General features: G+C 42.5%; 1 protein-coding gene across 1 annotated transcript in view; it reads right to left on the minus strand.

The window, feature by feature from the left end:
• grik2 (glutamate receptor, ionotropic, kainate 2) overlaps positions 1 to 24,882 on the minus strand; it is a 219,763-nt gene that overhangs the window by 116,207 nt on the left and 78,674 nt on the right. The window contains exons 2-3 of the mRNA XM_031873843.1: positions 17,607 to 17,774; positions 15,248 to 15,505 (exon numbers count right to left, since the gene is read on the minus strand). Of these exons, the coding sequence (XP_031729703.1) occupies positions 15,248 to 15,505; positions 17,607 to 17,774 (426 nt within the window). The remainder of the gene's footprint in view (positions 1 to 15,247; positions 15,506 to 17,606; positions 17,775 to 24,882) is intronic.

Below are 24,882 nucleotides of genomic sequence, written 5' to 3' on the forward strand. Positions count from 1 at the left end.
CGTGGTCAACTCAGCAGACACTTACACTTTAGTGCACCTATATGCTGAAATTGCGGTAAGCGCATTCAAACGGCACACATCGGGAGCGAGCGAAGGACTTTGAAAGGTAGCGGAAAGATTAAGTGAGACAACATCTGGTTTCTTCAGACGAACATCTGGTTTTCAGAATAAGATGCCAACAAAGTATGAATTATATTCACATTAAGTATAAAACATGCTGCATCTCATGAGTTAAAGGGAAAATACACCTAAATTGTGGGTAAAGTGTCTTTATTCTTTGATCGCTGGGTAACCATCATTACCTCGGAGTTACAGCATTATATTGATGAACAGTAGAGCTGCATTCACATGCTCTGACTGTCATGAAGACAGACATTTTTGCTGAAACGTGCTGAAACATTTTATTCCTGTTGCACAGCAGTCGAACGTTTCACATACAGTCACACACTGAGCACAGATAGTGAAGAGATAGAACTGCTACTGTGTAAAGAGAACCTTATTTGTTTAAAGTGTTTACAAACCAAATGTTATTGACCTTTTGTTCATATAGCAGTACTTTTAAAATAAAAGTGCGCAATACACTACTTTTGAATTCATTATTGAACTTTGCCATAACAATGCGATTAATCGCAAAAAATCCATGCGATAAAAATTTGAATCGTTGCCCAGCACTAATAAAAACATGACGTAGATAGGTTTGCAGTTTTCAAGGTGTATATTTCAAATTGCATGTCTTACACACATGAAGATAAATTTGTGAACACCGGCTGAATATCTATTATCAGAATCATTATAACTGTATTTTAACTGCTACTGTGTAAAGGGAATACTGCTGTTAAAAAGAACCTGATTTGTTTAAAGTGTTTGCAAACCAAATATTAGCAGTACTTTTAAAATAAAAGTGCGCAATACGCTACTTTTGAATTCAATTTTGAATTTTGCTTATAACAATGCGATTATTCGCAAAAAAACATGCGATTAATCGCAATTAAAAATTGTAATCGTTGCCCAGCACTATATAATAGTTAATATCTGTCATGCTTTTAATCATTTCTTAAAAACTGCAAAATGTGATGGCACAGAATACAGATTGCAGGCCGGTGACCCGGATTGGTATGTTAGTCTGTATGAGCATGCGGCAGGACATTCTGTGGATGCTGGCAGAGTCGATGAAAATAGACAAGTGACACCCACCCTCTAAAAGGAAAAGAGATTTACCTCACACAATCTATCCATCCATCCATCCATTTTCCTCCGCTTATCCGGGGTCGGGTCGCGGTGGCAGCAGGCCAAGCAGGCTGACCCAGACTTCCCTCTCACCGGCAACATGTTCCAGCTCATTCTGGGGGATCCCGAGGCGTTCCCAGGCCAGCTGGGAGATGTAATCTCTCCAGCGTGTTCTGGGTCTCTCTCGGGGTCTCTTCCCAGTTGGACGTGCCTGGAAAACCTCCAGTGGGAGGCGTCCAGGAGGCATCCTAATTAGATGCCTGAACCACCTCAGCTGACTCCTTTCGACGCGAAGGAGTAGCGGCTCGACTCCAAGCTCCCTCCTGATGACCGAGCTCCTTACCCTATCTCTAAGGCTGAGCCCGGCCACCCTACGGAGGAAGCTCATTTCGGCCGCTTGTAGCCGCGACCTTGTCCTTTCGGTCACGACCCAGAGTTCGTGACCATAGGTGAGGGTAGGAACGTAGACCGAGTGGTAAATTGAGAGCTTTGCCTTCTGGCTCAGCTCCCTCTTCACCAAGATGGTCCGGTGCAGCGCCTGCTTTACTGCTGCAGCCACACCGATCCGCCTGTCGATCTCCCGCTACATCTTACCCTCACTCGCGAACAAGACCCCGAGATACTTGAACTCCTTCGCTTGAGGTAGGCACTCCGTCCCCACCTGGAGGGAGCAATCCACCGGTTTCCGGCAGAGAACCATGGCCTCAGATTTGGAGGTGCTAACTCTCATCCCCGCCGCTTCACACTCGGCTGCAAACCGCCCCAGTGAATGCTGGAGGTCATGATCCGAGGAGGCTAACAGGACCACGTCATCTGCAAACAGCAGAGAGGTGATCCCGAGACCCCCGAACCTGACGTTCTCCGCCCCCAGGCTGCGCCTAGATATCCTGTCCATGAAAGTCACGAACAGGACCGGTGACAAAGGGCAGCCCTGGCGGAGGCCAACACCCACCGGGAACGTGTCTGACTTATTGCCGAGAATGCGGACACAGCTCCTACTGCAGTCGTACAGAGACCGGATCCCCCGATCCACCGCATACTCCCACAGCACCCCCCACAAGAACCCCCGACGGACCCGGTCGAAAGCCTTCTCCAAGTCCACAAAGCACAAGTTGACTGGTTGGGCAATCTCTCAGAACCCCTCCAGTAGTCTTGCGAGGGTAAAGAGCTGGTCCACTGTTCCACGGCCGGGACGGAATCCGCATTGCTCCTCTTGGATCTGAGGTTCGACAAACGGTCGGAGCCTCCTTTCCAGCACCCTGGCATAAGCCTTCCCTGGGAGGCTGAGTAGTGTGATACCCCGGTAATTCGAGCACACTCTCCGGTCCCCCTTTTTGAAGATGGGAACCACCACCCCGGTCTGCCAGTCCATGGGCACTGATCCCGACCCCCATGCAACATTGAAGAGGCGTGTCAGCCAGGACAGCCCAACCATGTCCAGCGCTTTCAGCATCTCAGGGCAGATCTCATCCACCCCCGGCGCCTTGCCACCGAGGAGCTTTTTAACTACCTCAGCGACCTCTGCCAGGGATATGGGTGAGCCTCCCCCTAGGTCCTCAGGCGCTGCCTCCTCTCTGCAGAGGACATGTTGGTCGGGTTTAGGAGTTCCTCAAAGTGCTCTTTCCACCGCCTGACGATGTCCCCCGTCCGGGTTAGCAGTTCCCCCCCGCTGAGAACAGCCTGGGGTAAGCCTTGCTTTCCCTTCCTGAGCCGTCGGATGATTTGCCAGAACCTCCTTGAGGCCAACCGAAAGTCCTTCTCCATGGCCTCCCCGAACTCCTCCCATGCCAATCTAGTGCATTTTAAAGTGTATATAAAATAAACTGGTAGGATTATAACTCTAATTAAAGCTGCAAGCAGCGATGAACGGGCCCTCGCACCTTTGCGTACGTCGGGGGTACTTGCGAGACCTCATCTTACGCGGCCGAGAATGTCTGCGACCATCGGACAACACGACCACGAGTTCGACGTTTTTTTTCTGCTTGGAGTATTTGACCCTGGAAGTTATGCTTTGCAAATAGTCCACCACTTCCTGTAACCACTGTGTGGTGCTAAACTATGCGTGTTAACATGCATGATGTTGCTCTATATCAAGTGGAGACAACATCATGTAAATGTCATGTGAATTGGATATTGTTTGTCAAATAACGCTGATTTCCTTTCGCCATTAGGTGGTGCTTTGACTTAGATGGAAAACTGGCTTGTAGACATCTTCAGGCCATGACTGTTATCAAGCATGGCAAGTTTGGGACAGATTTGAGCAAGTCCAGTGGAGATACATCAGCTTGCGGTTTCATGGGGAGTCATGTTGAATGGCCACCATGGCTACACCATGCAATCAAATGTAAAGCTGTTGATAATTTTTAATCACAAAGGTCTTTAGATTGTACTGACCAAGTTTGAAGTGGATCTGCAAAATTTCCTAGGAGTTTGTTAAAGTATAGCGCCTAGAAATGGTCAAAAATGAACAGAATATTTACACAAAATTCAAAATTGCAGACTAGTTTCTTTGATTTTTTTGTAAAGTGAATATTTTAAAAACCATCACAGAGTTTTACTATATTGTTTTTTTCCCCACTACATATTGGATAAGATAATCTTTTCAGTGCTAAAATTTAAGTCGAATAAGTAGATAAGTATACAGTGAAAAACAAATGTGTTGAGTTACTTCCATGCTACTCTGACTCCTATTTAAAAACTAAAAGTGATCAAAGGTAATTAATCAAACTATATTCACACTGTCTGGCCCAGATGCAAATTTAGATACCAGTCACTCCTTACATCAACAAACAGGCATATTGGTCCTGTGTCTCTGCCCACGGCCCGGCGTCCCCAGCTGTTCGGCCTGTGGCATTATTTGTTTACTTCCTGCTTCCAGATGAGTGCATTGCACTGTGGGATACCAGCCTGCAGTCTGCTGAAGCTTCAGCAGCCAGTCGCTGCTTTTCATTAAATCAAACACTGTTTCGCTCACTGATGATGACATCCCCAGAGTGTTGACCTGTGAGACACTGGCAGTGTTCCATTTAACCAGTGTAGATATCTGCAACATGGCCAAAATGTATGATATGCGCCAATTAGTGCGCCAAGTGTATAAGTGGACAAAAAAAATAGAATGGATGCTTGTTATGAAAAGAGGTTGTGTGAGGAGGTCTACCTGCCTTTTTGTAATTCCTCCTCAAAAGGAACATTTTCGGGAAACCGACCAATTTATTTTATTTTCAAGAGTGAAGTTTAGGATTTATATCAAGACATGACTGTTGACATTACGGAGATGGAGTCAGGACGAAGCTATCTTAGCTTATCATAAAGGGAAATTAGCCAGCTAGCCAGTGAAAAGGAAAAAAAAATGAATACCCACAACTTTCTTGAGGAAATACATTATTTACTGATCTGACGCATCTATCAATGTGAATTTTTCAGTGTTCACTAATAAACACATATCAGACAAACAGACATCTGAAAAGACTTTTGTGATACACGTGTATACATATTTCTTTTCTCAGTAACTGATCAATCCTTTTTATTTTACAAAAAAAAGAATGCTAATGAATGAATGATTAATGATGTGCAGTATTAAAATGTGTCTTTGTTCTGTTGTGTTCTGTAAGAATATGTGTATGGTTGAAGTTATGTGCTAGAAATATTCCTTGGTAAATAAAAGTTCAAAAAACCAATTCCATATTTTTGTTGTAGCTGGTTGTTAATTTATATTCTGCTTATTACAGATCATTCAACTGTCTCTTACAGCCTTCATAAATATAATATATTTTTGCATTAGCAGATACCGAGTGATTGTGTAATGTAATTGTCAGAAACAATACAAAGGAAATTACCTCACTGTCCATAATAAGCTATGGTCCTGTTCTTATTTGACTATTAACTTACACATTTGGCTGCTTGTTTATCGGAACCCTTCATTCATGCCTTCTCTCTGTGCTGGATGAGGAAACATCTCACTCAACTCACATGAATTTGATGACTACAGTCAAAGCGATGAAAAAAGACTCAGTTTAGACTTCAACACCAACAACACTTGGACTTGAGACTTACAACTTGAAATATCTGATCCAAGTCAGGCCAATAGAGTTTAAGAATTTTGAACAAAGGACTGGCACAAGTGCTTCTCTAAATCTCAGTGAGCAGCATCTGATTTACTGTACATGACAGATGGAGAGACGCATGGACAGATGGACCCATGCTGATCCATTTAGTCCCTCCCATGATTCCACTGGGCTGGCCACAATGCCTGACAAATTCTCAGTGAGTCCAAGTAGCACGAGTAGAGGTCCTCCAAAATGGATGCCACTTCCTGGGACCAAGAACGATCAGCACTTTTAACTAGCTTAATTTGAATGTAAACAAGTGTATGAGAAGTGTGTGTTTTATTTGACTTGAGTCCTATCTCATATGAGCGCTTGAAGTTGCGTGAGCTGTCTTAGGAGAAAAACAGCATTCACTGCTGGAGCAGCAATTGCTGTTTTACGGTTAGTTAGTTAACATCGATAAAAGCAGCCCGACACATCTGACTGCTGCACTCGCTCATCATAAACACATGTTGGAGCTCTCTGGCGCTCCCTCTCACTACCAAGACATCTCTCCTTCCATTCTGCATGCTGATTCTTCCTTCTTACCTTTCCAAACTCTACAGGCACAGTCTAGAAATCTAGAGGGGTAAAATACTGGACTGGGGAATAGAGGGGTGTCAGTGCTGATCAGTATTGACGGTGTTTAATGTTCGGTGACTGCTCTAGGATCCATATTTAACTCTGCATGAATATTTCATCCCGTCTAAGCATTTATTAGGGGGCCGTCTGGGAGTCTCCTGAGCGTAAAACAGATCGGCCTGCCTGTGATAAATATCCTTGTAAGGAAACAACCCTCAAGCGCTCCCCTCCGAGTGCATCGCGACAAGGAAGAAGAGTTCCTTTTCAATCATTACCCGTCGCACAGACCTTTAAGGTTAAAGTGATTCCCCCAGACGGCCGATCTGCAGCGCTGCGTGATGGGAGTAATGACTGATCAGTCACTGAGCTGCAGACTCCCGGGGTCAAGGTTAATGTGACCCCCGCCACATCAGGTGACTTATTTATGTTCAATTACATGCATGTAACCTGTTTGGTGAAAGATTAAAGCAGGCCTGCAGTCAAAGGTTCTACCAGTTGTTCAGGAATGTGAAGGCAGATCATGCATGCTGCTTTCCCCCGCTATAAATAAACCTGCGGGTGTAAATGTGGGCCAGTCACACCAATGAAAATTGTCTTTGTTATTATTAACATAGTTCTCCTTGCTCTTAATCATTTCAGCTGAAAAAAGTCCAATGCCTGAACCACTACTCTATTAACGCTTCCCTTCACAAATCGAGTTCAACGTAATTAATTTGGAAATGGGAGCAAATACCTTTAGTTAATGTGTCTATTAACTGCACCATAATGAATAAATAGCAAGAAGTACAACTCATAGTACCTTTCAGTCAAGTAAAACCTTGTCACTGACCTTACTGACATCAAGGGTCAACACCTTCAGCATCAGAGCCAATATTTACAAGCATATTACAGCCTTTTCCCAAAGAACCAAACTTGATGGTAAACACGTTGCTTGAATCACCATTAAAACACACAAAGATGGATAACAACAAAGCAGGATAACTCATCGTGTCTATAAAGACAGGGCTATTGTTTGAAAGTGAACACAACAAGTTCACACATAATATAGGGCTTACAGCAGGTGTGTGCTGTACAATTAAGTGTTTTTAATGCGTCTTTGTGTAGATTCGATGCTCAATAAAAGGTGGTTGAAACTAGGGCTGCAACTAACGATTATTTTAATAATCGATTAATCTGGCGATTATTTTTTCGATTATTTGATGAATCGGATATTAATGGGCCAAAAAAGGCAAGTGAATAAAAACGTGTCTTTAGTCTTGCAAACTATACCACCCCTGCTTTACTACTGTTATTAACGAGCTAACGCTAACTTGTCATGCTTGTCAAGCTGGATAACGAGTAAACACCAGCACCAGAAGAGCTACTGGAGGGACGTTACGTTCCTCACTTCAAGACGGAACAAAAGTAGGATTCTGTAGTGACTAACCCTGCTGTTGACTCCCTTCCCCCTCATCAAGGACTCCAACATGTTTACGTTGCTGAATCAGGAAATAAATAGTATAGCCGTCTGTGTTCACCCAGAGCTCTACGATACCTCATATCAACAGAGACCGGACCAAACTATGTGTATAAATGTGTGTGTGTAAACCATATGGTACAAACAATGAATAGACGCTGCCGTATTTACGTCTAGATGATGTTAGTCTGAGCTGCTACAATGTTAGCTTAGCCTAGCACCGATCCATCCGAGCTCCATTGAGAAGACAAGTAGCCTACAAATCGGCATCATTACGTAGTTATTTCGGAGTCCCTTTTTGTCGGTTTATTGCAGTTAAATCACAGCCAGATCAGTTTATTTTGTGTTCATACAGCTGTAGTAAACAGCCGATGTGTGGCTTGCTAGACACAGTGAATACAGCTCGATAAAATCCACGGAGCTCCTCTGGACAATATTATGAACCAGACATGACGGCGTTTAGTTTCCCGGGATATCTGTGACTTCCACAACACGTACTAAGCAGAAATAGGTTATTTTTTCCATGGTTAATGGCGGACAGTTGAACGGCTTTCAGGGCGATAAGCCCCGCCCCCTCTCCGGTGCGTCCAGCGCGAATGAACACAAATAGTCCCCGGCGAGACCGGCAGCGCGAATGGCGCTCAAATCAACTTTTTTTTTTTTATACTCAAACATCTCCGTGACTTATTGAGTGGCGTAATAATCGCGCGACACAACGAATCGATAATGAAATTCGTTGCCAACTCTTTTAATAATCGATTTTTATCGATTCGTTGTTGCAGCCCTAGTTGAAACATGAATTTGGTAATTGTTCTTTGTACATGTAAATATGACACGGTTAACGTTTTTCACGTTGGTTGACATTACGGGGGCCATGCCTCCCCATTTACAAAGAAACTTGAAAAAAAATGAAATGGAAAGGAGGAGGACTTTAACACTGGATACTTCATATTTTGCAGGTCAATTCAATTTTCTTTTGCAATTTACGATTCTGATTTTAACTTTATCATTTTCAATTTCAGGCCCCAGGTGCTAATGTTCTCTTTTAGCCACCACTTCTCTAGAAGTCTGTAATTGGCTTGCTCGTCATGTTTGACTAAATCAGTCATACTTGTAGCAGAAATGGGTCAATGTTCTTGCAATACTGTGGTAACTCATCAAGGTATACTTTTAATTCTAAACTGGCTAATGCCCTTTTGTTCTATACTGGTACAATTGTCATTGACTTTGTTAGTCATCAAATACATTTCTAATTAGAAACAGCTGAAAAAAAGGCTGATTTGAAAATACCAATTAACCACTTTCTCTAAATAACAAAAACATAAGACAAAAACTAGGGATCAGAGCACGGGAATCATTGTAGCTTCCATTAGCATTCCAGCACAGCAAAAGTGGGATTAGCATTGTGAAGAGACAGTGAGCCCTTCTCTAAACAGGCTGTTGAGTGGTGGTGGAGCATATGATGGGACTGTGACTGCTGGTGTGGACACACACACACACATCAAATTGAAACAGATTACTGGAGGGGTCCTGGGACTGACTCTGAAGTACACAGAGGACTCTCTGTGACACAATATACTCTCTTTACAAGAACAGACATGCTCACATGGCTCTATATGCTGTAGATATTGTTAATTATCAGATAGTGACCATGGCCTTTATTTCCCACAGCAAAGGGATAAAGGCATTTATTTAAAACACGTTTATATAATTTTTTCTGATTTATATATTTAATCATATTTGAATGAGTATCTCCTTGTTGATTCCATTTGTTATTAATGTACTAATCTTGACAAATTCAGGATTATACATAAATAATGTTTTCCATTACTAACTAGATCCACGTTATTGTACTTTGCCATTCTTTCCATTCGAGGTATTCATTTTGTGATGAGCATGAATTCTTGGTACGGTATCGGCTGAACATCCCATAATACTTTATCCAAACCTGGTTTATTGGAATCCATAGATGAAATCTTGCTTTTTTGCTGAATTGGTTATATTTTTTATGGGAGAGAGTACAAGCTTACATTAAGCAACATGTGTTTCTCTAAGTAGTCTAGGTACATTTTAGTTTAGAATACTTACAGTGTGTCAACTTACTACTAGTATCTTGACATATCAGAGAGGAATCAATATTATTGGGTTATATTTTAGATGGGATTGACTTTGTTAGCATTCAAGGGGAATTGCAACATGCGTTTTGCCTCTCATAGGTTAGGTACATTTACTTAATCATCAGGATACTGTTAGTATTAGATTAACATAGGTAAAACATTACTAGCATCACGATACAAAGGGAATATTCTAATCGAAAAGACCTAACCTTTATTAGAATAGCATGTTGCAATTCCCAGTCAATGCTCGCAAAGCCCTTCTCATCTAAGTTAGCTCAGAGAGAAAACATCAGATTAACATGTTTATCTGATGTAATAAAGGTTAGCTCTTTCATTTTAGAATATACCCTTTGTATTGTGATACTATTAGTGTTTTACCATATACTAATCTGAAAGTACGACCGTGGTCTTTAGGTTAATCTATGTTATCATTTAAAATGTTTCCCTTGAGTCATGATACTGGTAGTATATCTGATGCTAGCCAGGGTGTTGTTTGAGCTCATCCCAGCTTTGCTAGCATTGACCGGGAATTGCAACATGCTTGTTGCGTAGATTGATGATGGCGGATGGCAGTGTCTCCGTTGTTATGGGGTCTCATGCTCCTCTGCTGATAAGCAGTAAGCAGGACTTTTGTTTTTGTGTAAGTGTCTTTGACTGAACTACTGCTGCATTCAACTACTGCTATAACTAGTAAAGATATTTTTGCTACTACTTCAATAAAAACACTACTAATGCTTGTCTTACTATTGTCCATGGTAATGCTTCAAGCCTTCTAATTTCCATTGACATCCCACCAGGATATACAAAGAACAGACACGCCCTCCTTCTAATTACTCAGCTTGTCAGACATGGCTCTGAATCATTTTCGTGAATCTCTCAAATGACCGCTTTGGTTTCACCATGCAGTCATCCATATTACTCGTAGTGACCATGGTGTCAAGCTGACCTTTCTTCAAGCACCACAGCCCCACCATGTCCAGATTCAGGACTCCTTAAGTTATCATTTAATGGAAGAAAGCATGCGGTAAAAATTCGATTTTGTTTTTTACTTTGCAGTCAGAGCTTCAAAAGACGTTTTCAAGGCTGAAAAACAGTATGGAGTAAAACACTGCAGAACAATTAAAAAGGACTTGGAGCTGAGTGCCAGTGAATGGAGATGTGATTGGCCGGTATAATACAGTCTCTTTTCTTTCCTCCGCCACCTCAGGGAGGGCCTCAGTTCAATTTGTTCCAATTTGATTTATATTTGCCTCAGAGGGCTTCACAATGTGTACAACAGGCAAAATCCTCTGTCCTTGGACCCTCGCATCAGAAAAGGAAAAACCCCTTCATGCTCCCCAGAAGATGAATCATTTTCATTCTAGAACATTTTAGAGCCTTTCCTTTAGTGCCACTCTGAGGACTGAATGTCAGCTTTGCACACAAGTAAGCTCATACAAATTATATATGTACATTGTACATTCAAATTGTAATGAAGTTAATAAAATGTAATCCCAAAATATCAGATTATATTGAGATACTATTTGAGTCACAACAGACACTATTAAGTAATACCATGAAGGAAATGATCTGAAATAAAACATGTGATGAGGGGGCCAGTCAACATAAAATGTTGACTGGCCCCTATCTATGTCTATAAAATGTTCTAAAATGATGAACAAATACATTTTTCTATTTCTATAGTTCCTATTCATTGTCATCAATGACAAAGAAAGGGAGCAAATCTTCTTGATTGAGAAGCTGAAAGCCGAGACTGTATTGTGTGGTTACTGACAAATGGAGGTATGTGTAGACTCCATAATGTGAATAGCAGAAAGAAGCAGTTCTTTCTGAGCCATGCTTTATTGTATACTAGCCTTTACTCCCTTATGGCCTAATCAAACTATGCAGCAGCAGCAACAGCGGTGTTCCAGGTAGTTGTATGGATGTTATGGCTGGCTGGGAGAGCTATAACACATGCTGCTGCCATCTCAGTTTTGCCATTATAAAGTTGAGCCGTTAGAGGAGTCCCATTATGGTTATTGATTTGCTTGTTTGCTCCCTGCTTGGTGGAGAAACAGCACAAAGAGAGAGGTAGTTTCCTACCCCCTTTTATATCACATTCCTGAAAAGCAGACACAATTTAGAACAGCGGGTGGGGTGGGGGGGAGAACCCATGAGAATTATATGATAATATAAATGTTCTGCTGCGCTGACTTTGCTCAGCACATCAGGAAATGTGCCTCTTGTACTGAAACAAGAGAAGAACAGATCCAAATGAAATAGAATCTGGCCTGAACTTCTTCAAGAACTCCAATCAGTCCAGATTTCTGTTTGCCCTCAGTGTCCACCATCAATGCTATCTGTCCGCGCTATCAGGTCATCTGTGTAAATGCCGACAACGAGAAGGTGAAGCTGGTTGCAGGTCAAGCCAGGATCTCATTTCCTATCACGAGACAGAAAATCAAGCCACTATTAACCCCATAGTGAACCAGCTATGTCCACTTTACAACTTAATTAACAGAGGTGGCAGGATCAGCAACAATCAATTCCTCCCTAAAGCTGCCAACAAGACCTGCAGGGCAAAGACTTACTTACACACACACACGTACACACCTACACACACATTCTTACAAATTTCAAATTCAACTGTGTAGACATTTTTAAAGCTTGCAGGTTTGGTTTTCAGTCTTTTCTTTAAATGTGGGTTCTGGTAACATTTAAAGTGACCTCTCATTAAGAACCACTGTATTGATCAATCTCACACATTTCAGCCTATTACTTTCACCAGCAAAGTCTTTCTGTTCTTCTGTATGTCAGTAAATGTATAGGTAGAGATGCTGTGGAAGAAGAAGTATTCAGAGCTTATACTTAAGTAAAGTATCACAACAACAAAATACAAATATAAACCAAACCAATGTTCCTGCATTCAAAATTGTACCTTTTTTTCCCCGATTTTCCACATCACAGTCTTTCTACTGTGTTGGGACATACTACAGCATATGTGAATAGAAGGGATGGGTTGTATGAAGTCTCTGGTGTCTCCAGGTGGAGTTGTGTGAACCCTGATAAATTCTCTAAAGTTATGTCACTTGAGTTAGCATCAGTTGGGGCTGAAGGCTCCACTTTTGAAAATGAAAAAACAATCTGAGGGTGTGGAGTTAGAAAGTTGACCTTCAGAAACATTATTGGCAAAATGTACTTAAAGCTACTATGAGAAACTTTCATTTCAGCGATGACTGTCGACAAAAGCGAGCAGCAGAGTCCCTTTTTTTATTGCAGCAGGGTCTGACAGTCTGCCCCGCTCATGGTTCTGGTTCTCCCGTGCCTCCCTTCCCTCCAACGGGCCCATTAATACGGCCTGCGTCTCCATCAGCTTGGTGTCGGTGTTGACTCTCACCAGGGGGGACCGGTGGAGTGAGAGGCGCAGCTCTGCTTCTGGCTGAGGAGGAGATGCTGCTGCCCGATGTAAAGCTCTCCACCGGAGCTCCAACTGCAGGTCGAAGGCTAAGACGCCGCTGGAGTTTTAGTAGAAAGAGTTTCTGGTGAACTTGCATGATTTCATCTGATTTTGCCGGAATCTGACCCAATGCCACCGATGACAGGCCTTAGGAATAACTGATAGTAATAGCCAATCTTCTCTCTGGTGGTCTTGTTTACATATGTAGGTCATATAGAGGCATCAGTATTCAATTCAGAGTTAAAGGTTCCTCACAGTAACGTTATGTAAATGGGAAAGGTTATTATTGTGGTTGATGGCGATGTTAAGCCAGTCTATATACTGCTGAGCAGTTCATTCTGTAACAATGTTGTAAGATCATCGGGCTGTAGCTAACATTGAGGAAACTGAGGTCCCGGCCTTTAGTAGGAAAAGGAATGACTTTGTGTTCTGCAACATTTGACATTTGGATTTGTTTGTAATCTAGCAGATGTAATTAGCATATGACTTCAAAAAGCAGAGTTTAGCTGGCCTGAATGCTAAACACAGTGAACACACACTGCAGTACTGTGATCTAGGCCAAGTTGGTCCCAGTGTGTCAGTTGGATGGCGCTCTGGGAGGCCTGGCAGCCTGTCTTCAGGCTGGCACACACCCTGACCCCAAGCATATGGTACATGTACCAAGCATGCTAGCTTATTTGTTGATTGCAATAATAGCAAGATCTGCTTCCCCGAGTAACAGGGAAAGCCTGTCTTCTGCAACCTTGCAAGCTCTCTGACTTCCATGAATTATCTACAATGGGGTAACAATACTCGGCTATACCCGGGCAAAAACCTAAGTCTGCTCATCCACATTAGTTAAGGTTGTATATCAAATATCAATTCCATCTTAAAATATAAAAAAAATCGAAGAAGACAGAAGCATATGGAGGAAACAACAGTATTCACCAATTCAATAACAATGGATGTGCATGTCAACATAAGTAACACAGCTGACAAATAATGGTGCTGCAAATGTATGATCTTGTGTTCCATGTTTTCTGCTATTTGAAATGAAAGAATGGCCCAGAAATGTGGGAAACGTCTTTCAGTTCGGCATGTAGCCTTTAAATAAGGCTGTCTTTAGCCATGCTAGTGTCGTGGTTCAAAATATGGGAATGTCAATTTGTCAGCCTGAAGGTTGGTCCTATCTTGATCCGCCAGATAGTTTGTTACACAGAACCGTCTGAGAAGCTGTCATTGGAAACTGTTTGAAAAAAGGCAGGCACTTTTAAAATAATTCAGCAAGAGATTGAATGAACCATCTGTCGGGGGGGAGGGGGACATCTATTCCATGGAGAAAAGCTTTCAGTGCCGTTTTTTGCTCTTCTTTCCATGAAGAGGTACTCTTCTGCTCTGATATAACTGATGCTATTGCAGCATCTTCGCCTCCCACACACACGGAAGTCACACTCATAGCTGCCAGTAGCTCCTCACAGGATGCTGATTGGTCCATGCTCTGGCCTTCTGGACACAAACACATTACTTCAGGCCTGACAAGATGGATTTTGATGTGATATGTGATTCCGTGATTCTTGTGTTATCTTGTGACATCGAGAGAATCGAGGTTGATAATCAATAAGGTTGGTCAATCAATTTCATCCAGACTAAATATCCATACAGTTATTGGATGCTTTAGCAAAGCATTTTGTACAGACATTCATGGTTCCCAGAGGATGATGAGTCCAGACTTTGGTAATCCCCTAACTTTCCCTCCAGCGCCACTATGAGGTTGACATTAACTGTTTTACTGTCGAGTGCATTGCCATGAATTATTGATTCCCAATAAGGATGAATTGAGATGTGAGCTTTAGTGACCGTCTGACCTTCCATCTTGCCCCATCATCAGGTCAAAACAGTGTTTACAGTATGTGTGGCCTACCATGATTTTTATCATTTGATTTGTTAAAAAATGATTTTTATCACGTACTAAATTTTCCAGGAACTTCCAAATGTATTCTCTAGGGTCAGTTTCTGACTTCTGTTTGTTTGAAAGTTATTCATCATTCCAAAAGGAAAAGGCAAAGGTCTTGTCCTTGTTGAAATATGGTGTAGCGTTTTTGGTTGTCATATGTATACTACTGTATGTCTGTAACTTGTATGTTCTCTATTTTCAGTTTGCTTCTACACGCAATACTGGTATCGTGTGACAGATTGGTAAACCTTTGCTTTTGTTTTCTCAAGATGCAGTGCATCCAGGAAATTCATCCACCCTAGTGACAATAATGATGATGAATTATTGGTTATTAAAAACTAATGGACAAGTTAGATGGATGGAATGAAAAAAACAGTTGTAAAAGTAGAAGAATATTTGTGGTCTTACCAGTGCTGTCATCATAAACCACAGTGACCGTCTTCCACTTGAAGAAGTGGACCAGGTCTAGGATGGCCCGACTGAGGGAAGAGAAGTCTGGATAGAGGCTAACATAGAAGATGTCTCTGTTGTCCGATACTTGGTGCTTCCACTTAGTCTGGATATGTGGCACCCCCAGGGCATTGCAAATGGACTGGACCGCATTGGCCGAGGAACTGTGAGAGGGACCAAAGATGGCCGCCACCCCCAGAGAGAGCTGGTCGCAGGCTAAAGAGGAGGAATATTTGACAAGTTAGCTTTTTCCTACTGTGAAGCTGACAACCAGTGCCATGATCCCCACCAAACTATAGGAGATACTGTCTGATGTAAATAAGGCTTTTGTGAATTATGTCTGTATGCAACAACTCAGCGTTAAGGATATAGAATATGCTAACAGCATTTATTAGTTTTTATTCATCTTTTTTTAAGACTGTAAGTCTGTTGATATTCCATATTTTTCTTTTTGTCAACAAATCCCATGTGCAGAGCCAAACAAAAAATGAGTGTATTGTGGCAACAAGTAAAGCATGCATTAAGCCTGATACTGTAAATCTTCATCCTTTGTGCCTTAAAGCTCCATTGTTGTCCAAGAACACATCAATAAGTCGCACTGTTGCACCAGCTGACATGTTCCTTCATCACCATGCACTCTGCTTTATGGTCTGTGACTCTAAATGGACCATAATGTACTAAATGAACATCATGCTGTATTGAAGAAGACTTGAAACAAGAGATTGAGACCATAAACTCATGTTTACAATGTTTACTGAGGTAATAAATCAAGAGAGAAGTAGAGTCATTTTCTCATAGACTTCTATACAACCACAGGAGTCGCCCCCTGGTGGTTATAAAGCTATGGGCTCCCAGCCTGACTGCTTTAGTGTATTAGTATTAGTTATTGGTATCAATAATCATTAAGGCAAATGAACGCCATTTCAGTAAATCAACATTACAAAGAAGATAACAAACTTTGATACACCTTGAACTTTACTATCGCTATAGCTTCGCTGCCAGGAATATGAAATTGGCTGTGATCTGTCTACTAAGAACAACCTTATGGAAGTGATATGTGACATTTTTTCATTGTAAAGGAAGTAATTCAAATGAAATGTAATTGTAATTGAATTAAGCTGAGAAAGATTCCATGTTCTCTAAGTGTTTGGAGGCTTCAGTTGTGATCCTTCTGTAATATCCAGTTAAAGCTAGATAATAATAAAGTCAATGATCATTCATTGTTAACAAAAATGTAATTTTACTTCTGCATTTCAAACATTGTGCAATGTGCTTCTCAGACAATACAGTCAGTTAAATATAGTTTAATCCCAGCTGCCTACATGGCTTAATACGCAAAAGGAAAATTTAATGAAAATGTAACTTTTTAAGAACGAGACCGGTCTACTAAATTAATTTAGTGGGCCGTTACCGTTATGCTGCTGAATTTGCTTCCCTGCCAACTTCATGAACTCCATCCAGGAGGGAGGATGTAATAGACTTATGTAGCGGACTTAAGTTTTTCTTTGATGATACGTATATTTGTACGTCTTGGCCTAGAAAATTATCAAGAAAGTGCCTAAAAACGAGCTAGTTTTCCAGTTATTATATTAGTCAGGAAACAGGAAATAGTTTGGATGTGTATGCCCTGGAATCCCGTTTGCTGATCTGCCACTGAAAATAGTCCCCAACTAAAGCATAGTCCTCCAACATTCCTCCTGTTTGAGGAATGTTTGCATATATACGTATATATATATTGATTAAACAACCTCTGCTACATTGCATTTACATAGAAAGCTGAAGCAGTGAGGCAAAAAGTGTGACCAACTTGAGCTTGCTGTCATGAAATTGTGTTCAGGGGACATCCAAATAAGTGCACTGTCTTTGTATTAGCTCGACTGTGCACTCTAATCACCTTTTTAAGGGAGTTGGCTAAATCACTGATGCAGGATATAATGGCCCGTAATTGATAAGAGACTTGAAATGTCAGCCTGATGCACACACAAAACTGATAGATTATAGCAGTTTATTGGTTGTCTCTGGGGGCCAAACCGGTCTTTGAATTACTGCCGCTGAGTCATTACCTGGAACCAATCAATTCTCCTGTTTACATTTGAAGTGCTCAGCCATTTCTCCCTCGCCTGGTTATAATTGTCACAATCTAAGCCACTGCAGCTCACAAGCCTCGAACGGGGAATACATTTACAATGCAAAGCAGCTATGGCATAGCGTATGTGCACACACACATTCACTCGCTCAATATATACACAAACACACGCAGCAGCCGAGAGCATGCCAACACCAGAGGCAGATCTTCTGATCACAAACACAGAAATACCTTTCCTGGAGGCCTCAAAGCTGTCATAGATGTTTATCCTTTGGATGTCGTAGGTGAGCGTGGTGTTTGGCAGTAGGGTTCTGTTCCTGTTGATTGTGTTTAAAGCAAATTTAAAGGCTAGTTCCTCAGCACCTGATGGACCGCTTTCAATGGACTCGAATATCCCCCCTGTCAAAGGAAGAGAAACAACTGATTAGTTGATCAAAGTATCAAGGTTGAATTGTTTTGATTAGAAAAATGTGCTTTAACAGTACATTGTTTCGTTACAGTGCAAATCATTACAAAGCTTTTATTGTAGTTGCTGCGTATAGCAGAGGGGGCAGAGCTTCAGGGCACTGCAGACTTCCACATCAGTGTGGCTTTACAGGCTGTGGCTCATTAACTGCAGATCAGCTGGATGTACTAACATTACAACCAAACTCTTTCTCTGCAGCACATCGGGGACCGGGAGCCAAGCAATCATCCCGCTCCGAAGAGCCATGCATTCTGAACGACCTAGCACAACAAACAGATACGTCCCGACAACACTCTACGCAGCAATGCCGGGAACCAAGCAATCGGTCCATGCATGCCGCAAAGACTAATTATAAATAGTTATAGTAATAGTTGTAAAAATAGGGATATTTAAATATTAATGAATGAATTAATTTAAATCCCTATGCATTTTGGCTCCAGCCTCTAGAAGCAACGCAAACTGTGATGTTTACAATACTTTGTCATTGGGTCTATCGGTTTATCCTGCCTATTTATATGTCAAGACTCGACTCACGAGTCAATTCAAATCCTGTCACCCTCTATCTGACCAGCCCTGTCCAGGTCCTGGTAAGACACCTAACAAGCCAGCCCCCGACATGTCAACACAACTATGTGGAGGTGCATACACTAATTGAGTAACGTCTTCCTGAGTCTCCTGTTAGCTTCATTAAACCTGTTTGGCAGTGTTGGGATCTGACTATATGGCTTCGACATGTGCTGTGGAACAGAGAGAGTCAGGCCTTCCCTTTTGCAAGCAAAGGTTTCATCCTGATTGTAGTTTGAGCACCAAACCCCCAGCTCTGAAGAAATTCACATTAGGGTGTGAGTTTCCTCCCCCCAAAAACTGTATTCCTGAAGTCACCTGAAAGCACCGCTGCAATCTAATTGGCCGAGAGCCAAGACACCCCAGGACCCCTGTGGTTCAGCCACTGTTCTACAAAACTACCTGCAACCCCCACCTCAATGCTTTTTCCCCTTCGACCTCCGTCGAGCTAGGGAGCACACCAACGTTGTTTCCCTTTTCAACCAAATCCTAGGTCGAACAGTTTATATTCGTTGGCCGAATTCACCAAACTGTCTATTTTATCTTTGTTCGTATCCACGAAGCGAACCCTTTTATTCCTGCAGAAGTGAAGAAGCAAGACTTCTTCAGAAAGAGAGAGAGAGAACTTCCACTCTCCACCAAGCACCTCGTTTGCTCCGGCCTTAAAGGACGCGAAAATCCCTTATCCAGACGACAGCGAGTCTCTCCTACCGAGAGTACACCTCCCGCAACCCGCAGCCGCGCTGCCCAAGCCCACGGAAGCTCAGAAGAACCCCCCTCAACCAACACGATTGCATCGTGATTGATTGTACCGTAAGGCGAAATAGATTCTGGGCAGAGTTAGAGAGAGTTAATTTGTGTTTATTTTATCTTGTTTGTGTGCTTAAAGTACTTTTCATTTTTATAACGTGGTGTATGTTTTATGATCACCGACACTGGCGATCCCTGAAATTGCTAGTGTTGTGTAGAAGTTAGCGTGCATTTCATGCTACCGTGATTCGTGTCGAGACAGCCTCAGTGAGGTCGAAGTTGCTTCTCATCAGTTCAGGAGGTCAGAACCGCCGGCTGAGACAAAGAGTCACGGTTCTTGCTCCCCTGGCTGAGAGAGCAATCTTCCATACTCCAGCGCGGCGCGAAGGATCTTAATCTTTTGTTTTATTTCATTTTGTTTTGTTCCTTTCCCTTCTCTTTTACTAACACACACACACACACACACATATAGCTTTGAGCTAATCTAGCTACGTGCTAAACGGCTACCGGCACGTATAGACGCCAGGTCTCCTGTTGGCTATCCGCCATTTTTGAGTCTCACACATGAGAGATGTCACTACGTCATACGTCGCTGAGCTGTTCCCTCGCTCCTCCCCCTTTCGCACACATACACACACACTCCCCCCTCCTCTTTTCAATAGTCTGTTGATTTTAGATAGCGTGCTCATGAATGTATAGTTGTTAGTTTAGATATTAGTCGACTAGATCATTAGTATTAGAACGTAATAAACTCTGTTATATTTTAAAGAACAGCTGTCTGATTACTTTGTGCATGTATTGTGATGATAGCTGTATATGTGGTCTGTGCTCGAACTTAAACCTTCACTTTCACTCTGAATGTGTAATAGTACTCAGACTATTGACATTGTGAGTGAACACTAATTATGAGACTTAGTTTATCGTTTGGTTATTGGTCCCTGTTCTCAGGGTGGTGCCCCGTTATTATTAATAATCATTAATAATTGTTACTGACATTAATAATTCTATTGATGTCAAGAATTTAGTTTCTTAGATACTGATAACCCAAACACACTCCTTTATGTTCCCAACATATTGTTGCCCCCTATTCGAGGCTATGTTATTCCCAACAGCAGATTAAATTACACCTTTATCATTGTTATTGCCAGATAAAGATTAGTGACCTAAGAAATTCCCATCAAAGCTCAGACCCTCCTTCAACCTGCAGAGGTCTAATAAACCAGAATAAACCAAATCCATCTGTTTGGGTGTACAGAGGCTTCAACATCTAATGCCAAAATGTGTCTTAATAATTTCTCTGCATATGGCACCTATGGGGTTATGGAAGTAAGTTGTGCGCTGAAGAATCATACAATTCAGACATTTTCCCAGTAGTGGATGCTCTCACACACCAAATAGTCTGAGCCATCGCATTGGAGAGTCAGAAACGTAGTAAATTCACATTTCAGTGTTGCAAATGGGTAGAACACGATGAAATGGTTGACTAATGAATCCACAAATGTTTAATCTGGGTTCTGATCCTGGGGAGAACAGGAGGAAAAACCAACCCATGGCATCATGTTACTTCACACTCCTTTATTATTTATTAAACAAAAGACCACAGATTCAGTTTACAGGGGATACTATACATATAGATGAATAACAAAAAGAGGCCGCTGCCACCCTCCACAAATCAACAAATCCATTCTTGCCTTCAGCTTACAGTGCACCAGGGCTGCTACAACAATCCAACTGTTGCGTTGGCCAACATAAGTAGCTAAGCACTGCACGAGAAAAAATGGAAACGTAATTCAGAAAGAAAGGACTGTCCAATTAGAATGTAATTTAGTCTTTCAAACATTATCATTTATTTTCTACTTTTTCACTGTATGCATCCATTGCATTACTGCCAGTTCATCACTCGCGTACATACAGTGGTAGAGGACTTAAGATGAAGTTTAGAAATCATCATTTCACCAACGCAATGTAACTATTTTGGTTTTTAACAAGCCAAAGGGTGGAAATCATCCTTTATATTTGTTGTGGCCAATAACAGATTAGCATAAACTAAATGAAATACAAAAAGATATATAAGAGAACTTTGTTGATGGTACATTCTGAGCAAAGACTTCAGTCAAAAATGTTTATTCAATGAATTACATTTCTCATAACCATTCTTTTTCTTTCTCCATTTCTAATGAATGTTTTGCGTGTTTTAAATGAATTTGGTTTCTTAATGGACAGCCAGAAATTACCTGAATTACTTTTGATGATAAAATTGACAATACAAATGATGATAACAAGCCAGCATCTGAAGTTATACAGAGCCTATTCTTTATCAAAATGCTTGAGTTTCTCTACACTGCTCTCCTTGTATTTTCATGTACAAGGGTTTTTATCTTTGCCTTTTTTTCATCCTGTGTGAGGCAGTCGCAGAGAGAATCACTACCTCCAAGTTGGAGTCCATGGTTCTCTGCCAGAAAACGGTGGATTGTGCCTGACAGGTTGTGAATGTGTCACTGCCCCACTCGTGTTCACAAGTGAAGGTAAAATGGAGCGGGTGCAACGTCAATAGTGATGTGGCCATTGTACCGGACCAGTGAGTAGGGTGCAGAGCCAGTAGGCATAGCTCTCGATTTAACAGTCCATCTACGTTCAGACCCTCACTTATGGTCTTAAGCTTTGGGTCGTGACTAAAGTATGAGAGATATTGTGAGGCGCTCAGACATCCGGCGGGAGCTCGGACGGGGAAGGGGCATCTGATCAGGATGCCTCCTGGACCTCTCCTTTTAAAGGTTTTTAGGGCATGTCCAACTGTTATGAGGCCCTGGGGTAGACCCAGAAGAGAAGAGATTTTATATCTCTTCTGGCCTGGGGACATCTTGGGGTCCCCCAGGAGAAGCTGGAAAATGTTGCTGGGGACAAGGATGTCTGGAATACCCTGCTATGCCTGCTGCTCCCTCGACCCAGCCCCAAATAAGCAGAAGATAATGGATGGAACAATGGATGGATGGAACTACGCAAGCTTTTAGTATCATGACTCTCTATAGGAATGAGCTTCATGATAGCGATAGCAACTGGATCAAGGGAGGCCTGAATAACAATATGAGGCACTGTAAAGCACTTTCTTCGGGAAAGCCACAGAGAGGTGTGCTTAAGAGTGCGGGTCTCCACAGCTACAGCCCTCCAAGTGAATACTTCTGACAGCCAGCAGATGAATGGACTGAGAGGAGGCCTGGGGAGTTAAGAGTGTGTGTGTGTGTGTGTGTGTGGGGGGGGGGGGGGTCGAGTTCTGAGATCAATGTACTCTGATTGGCCGGCGAATCAATCAATCAAGCCCTTGGGGAGCAGTGGAGAGCAACGGTGAGAGATTGAAGTATTTTGTTTGGGTTAGCCCTATGGCCTGGCCCTGCTTGCTGAGTGTCAGTCAGGGGAGCTTTATTTACTCCAACTACAAGCACTGAAGAACCCTCTTGATGTCTAGACGTAATCCATACACACCATTGCACGAGTACTGCAGGTCCTTCCTGCCACAAGCGATTACCACAGGACAGGCTGATTCTGATCGATGCTTCCTGATAGTGATTTCACCAATGGATTCTTTAGAAATGCTTTTTTTTCCCCAGGGGAATTTATTTTGTACTGGAGCTTAAAGCAAACATCTGAACAGAAAGACCTCTGACAGCAGCAGCACTGTCGAGAAGTTTCTTATTTCATTAGTATTCATCTCATGGGAGAGCCCTATTTTGCTTGCCATAATGAGTTTGAAGGAATTAATAAGCATCAGTTAAGCGGGATGTACTATAATTGGAAAGCTGAGCATTTAGAATGGGTCCGTTCACAGACAAGAAACGCTGTATTCCTGCTGAGAAGCTCAGCGGTTCAATTGAAAGGAATCTGGCCTGTAAAAACGGAGATGAATCACTGCAGAGAGGTGAATCGGTGTTGGAGAGGTGACTGTCTAAGTAGGTAAGTTTGAATATGAATACACATGAGGTCTAATGAGAAAGTTGCTTGCTTGTCTCCATGGACACGGAGATATGGAAATTAAGCAGAATAAGGGAGATGAGGATAAAACGAAAGAGAGAAAATCTTCCAAAGCTTGTTCTCATCTTAATTAGAGTTAGTCTTGTGTTAGGACTGGGATTAGTTTTAATCATGAACGTTTTCATAATGCAAAAAAGCCTATTTACTGTGATATTAAAATAGTTGGTTGACTGCATTTCCCCAATAGATATTTTTTCTAGAGAAACAATGTCCAAGCCTGGCAGGTAAGGCCCTGTGTTATGTTTACCGGAGCAGGACATAATAACTCTGAAGGCCTACAATGAATGTGCGCAGTGAACACAGGACTCAGGGAGACGTTGTGCTTTGACAATGAACGCAACTGTAAAACATTCACTATGAAAGTATTGCAATGACTGCTTATACCAACCATCTTGCAAGAAGGTGCCGTGCCAGCATGTTTTCATTTTTAGTCTTTTTTCACTCTTTCCTCTCTTCTTTTTGTTTTTTTCCTGAACGTTTGGTGTAAGTTACGGTTAGACAACGGACCATAACTTTTTCTCAACTTTTCTGTTACTTTTCACCCTCTTTGTAACGGAGAGGCACACACAATGATTGTGGCCATTGTTTACTCCCGTGATCAGCTGATCGTGCTGAGTGAGCTGCCGCTGCTGCCCAGCGCCAGGCCGGAGATCCCGGAGGAACTGCGGAGAGGAGGAAGTACCGGCTATTCTAATGGGGAACGTGAGGCCTTTGGCAAATAAGACGGACGAGCTCGGCACGCTGGTAAAGACTGAGAGGGACTTCCGTGAGTGTAGCGTCATGTGTTTCACGGAGACTTGGTTGCACGCGGATTTCCCAGACCACAGTGCGTCGGTGCCCGGCTTCAGGACTGTTCGGGCGGACAGAGACGTTATACAGAGCGGAAAGAAGAGAGGTGGCGGGATTGCAATGTTTGTGAACGAGACGTGGTGCAATCCCGACCATGTGTGTGTGAAGGAACGCTTCTGTAGCCCAGACATTGAACTGTTAGCCGTGGGGATGCGGCAATATTATTTGCAGAGGGAGTTGCCACATTGTTGTGGCTGTGTACGTCCCTCCATCAGCTGACCTTCTGTATGCTAATGCAAAGGATGCATACAGTGCCACTGCCCTTCCCCAGCTTGGCAGGTCTGATCACAACCTGATCCTGTTAACAACCAAGTTTGTTCCTCTGGTGCAGATGCTGCCTGTGACCACCAGGACTGTGAGGAGGTGGTCTCAGGAGGCTAATGCCGCTCTGCAGGACTGCTTTGAGTCAACGGATTGGGATGTGCTGTGTGGACCACATGGGGAGGACATCAACAGCATGACGGACTGTATCACAGAATATATTAAATTCTGTGAGCACGACACCATACCATCCCGGACTGTGCGCTGCTTCTCCAACAACAAGCCATGGATCACCAGTGACCTGAAAGATCTTCTTAATGAGAAGAAAGCAGCTTTCAGGTCTGGGGATAGGGACGAGCTCAGGAGAGTCCAGCGCGACCTGAAGCTGAAGCTCAGGGAGTGGAAGGACTCCTACAGGAGGAAGCTGGAGGCCAAACTCCAGCAGAACAACGTGAGGGAGGTGTGGACCAGGATGAAGCTGATAACTGGCTTCAAGGTTGGAGGGAGACAACCAGGGGGCTTCCAAGAGAGGGCAAACGAGCTAAACTGTTTCTTCAATAGGTTTAGTTCACAGCCCTAATCTGTCTCCTC

The sequence above is a fragment of the Anarrhichthys ocellatus genome, unplaced genomic scaffold (assembly GCF_004355925.1).
Source record: "Anarrhichthys ocellatus isolate YVR2014 unplaced genomic scaffold, GSC_Weel_1.0 scaffold75, whole genome shotgun sequence".
NCBI lineage: Eukaryota > Metazoa > Chordata > Actinopteri > Perciformes > Anarhichadidae > Anarrhichthys > Anarrhichthys ocellatus.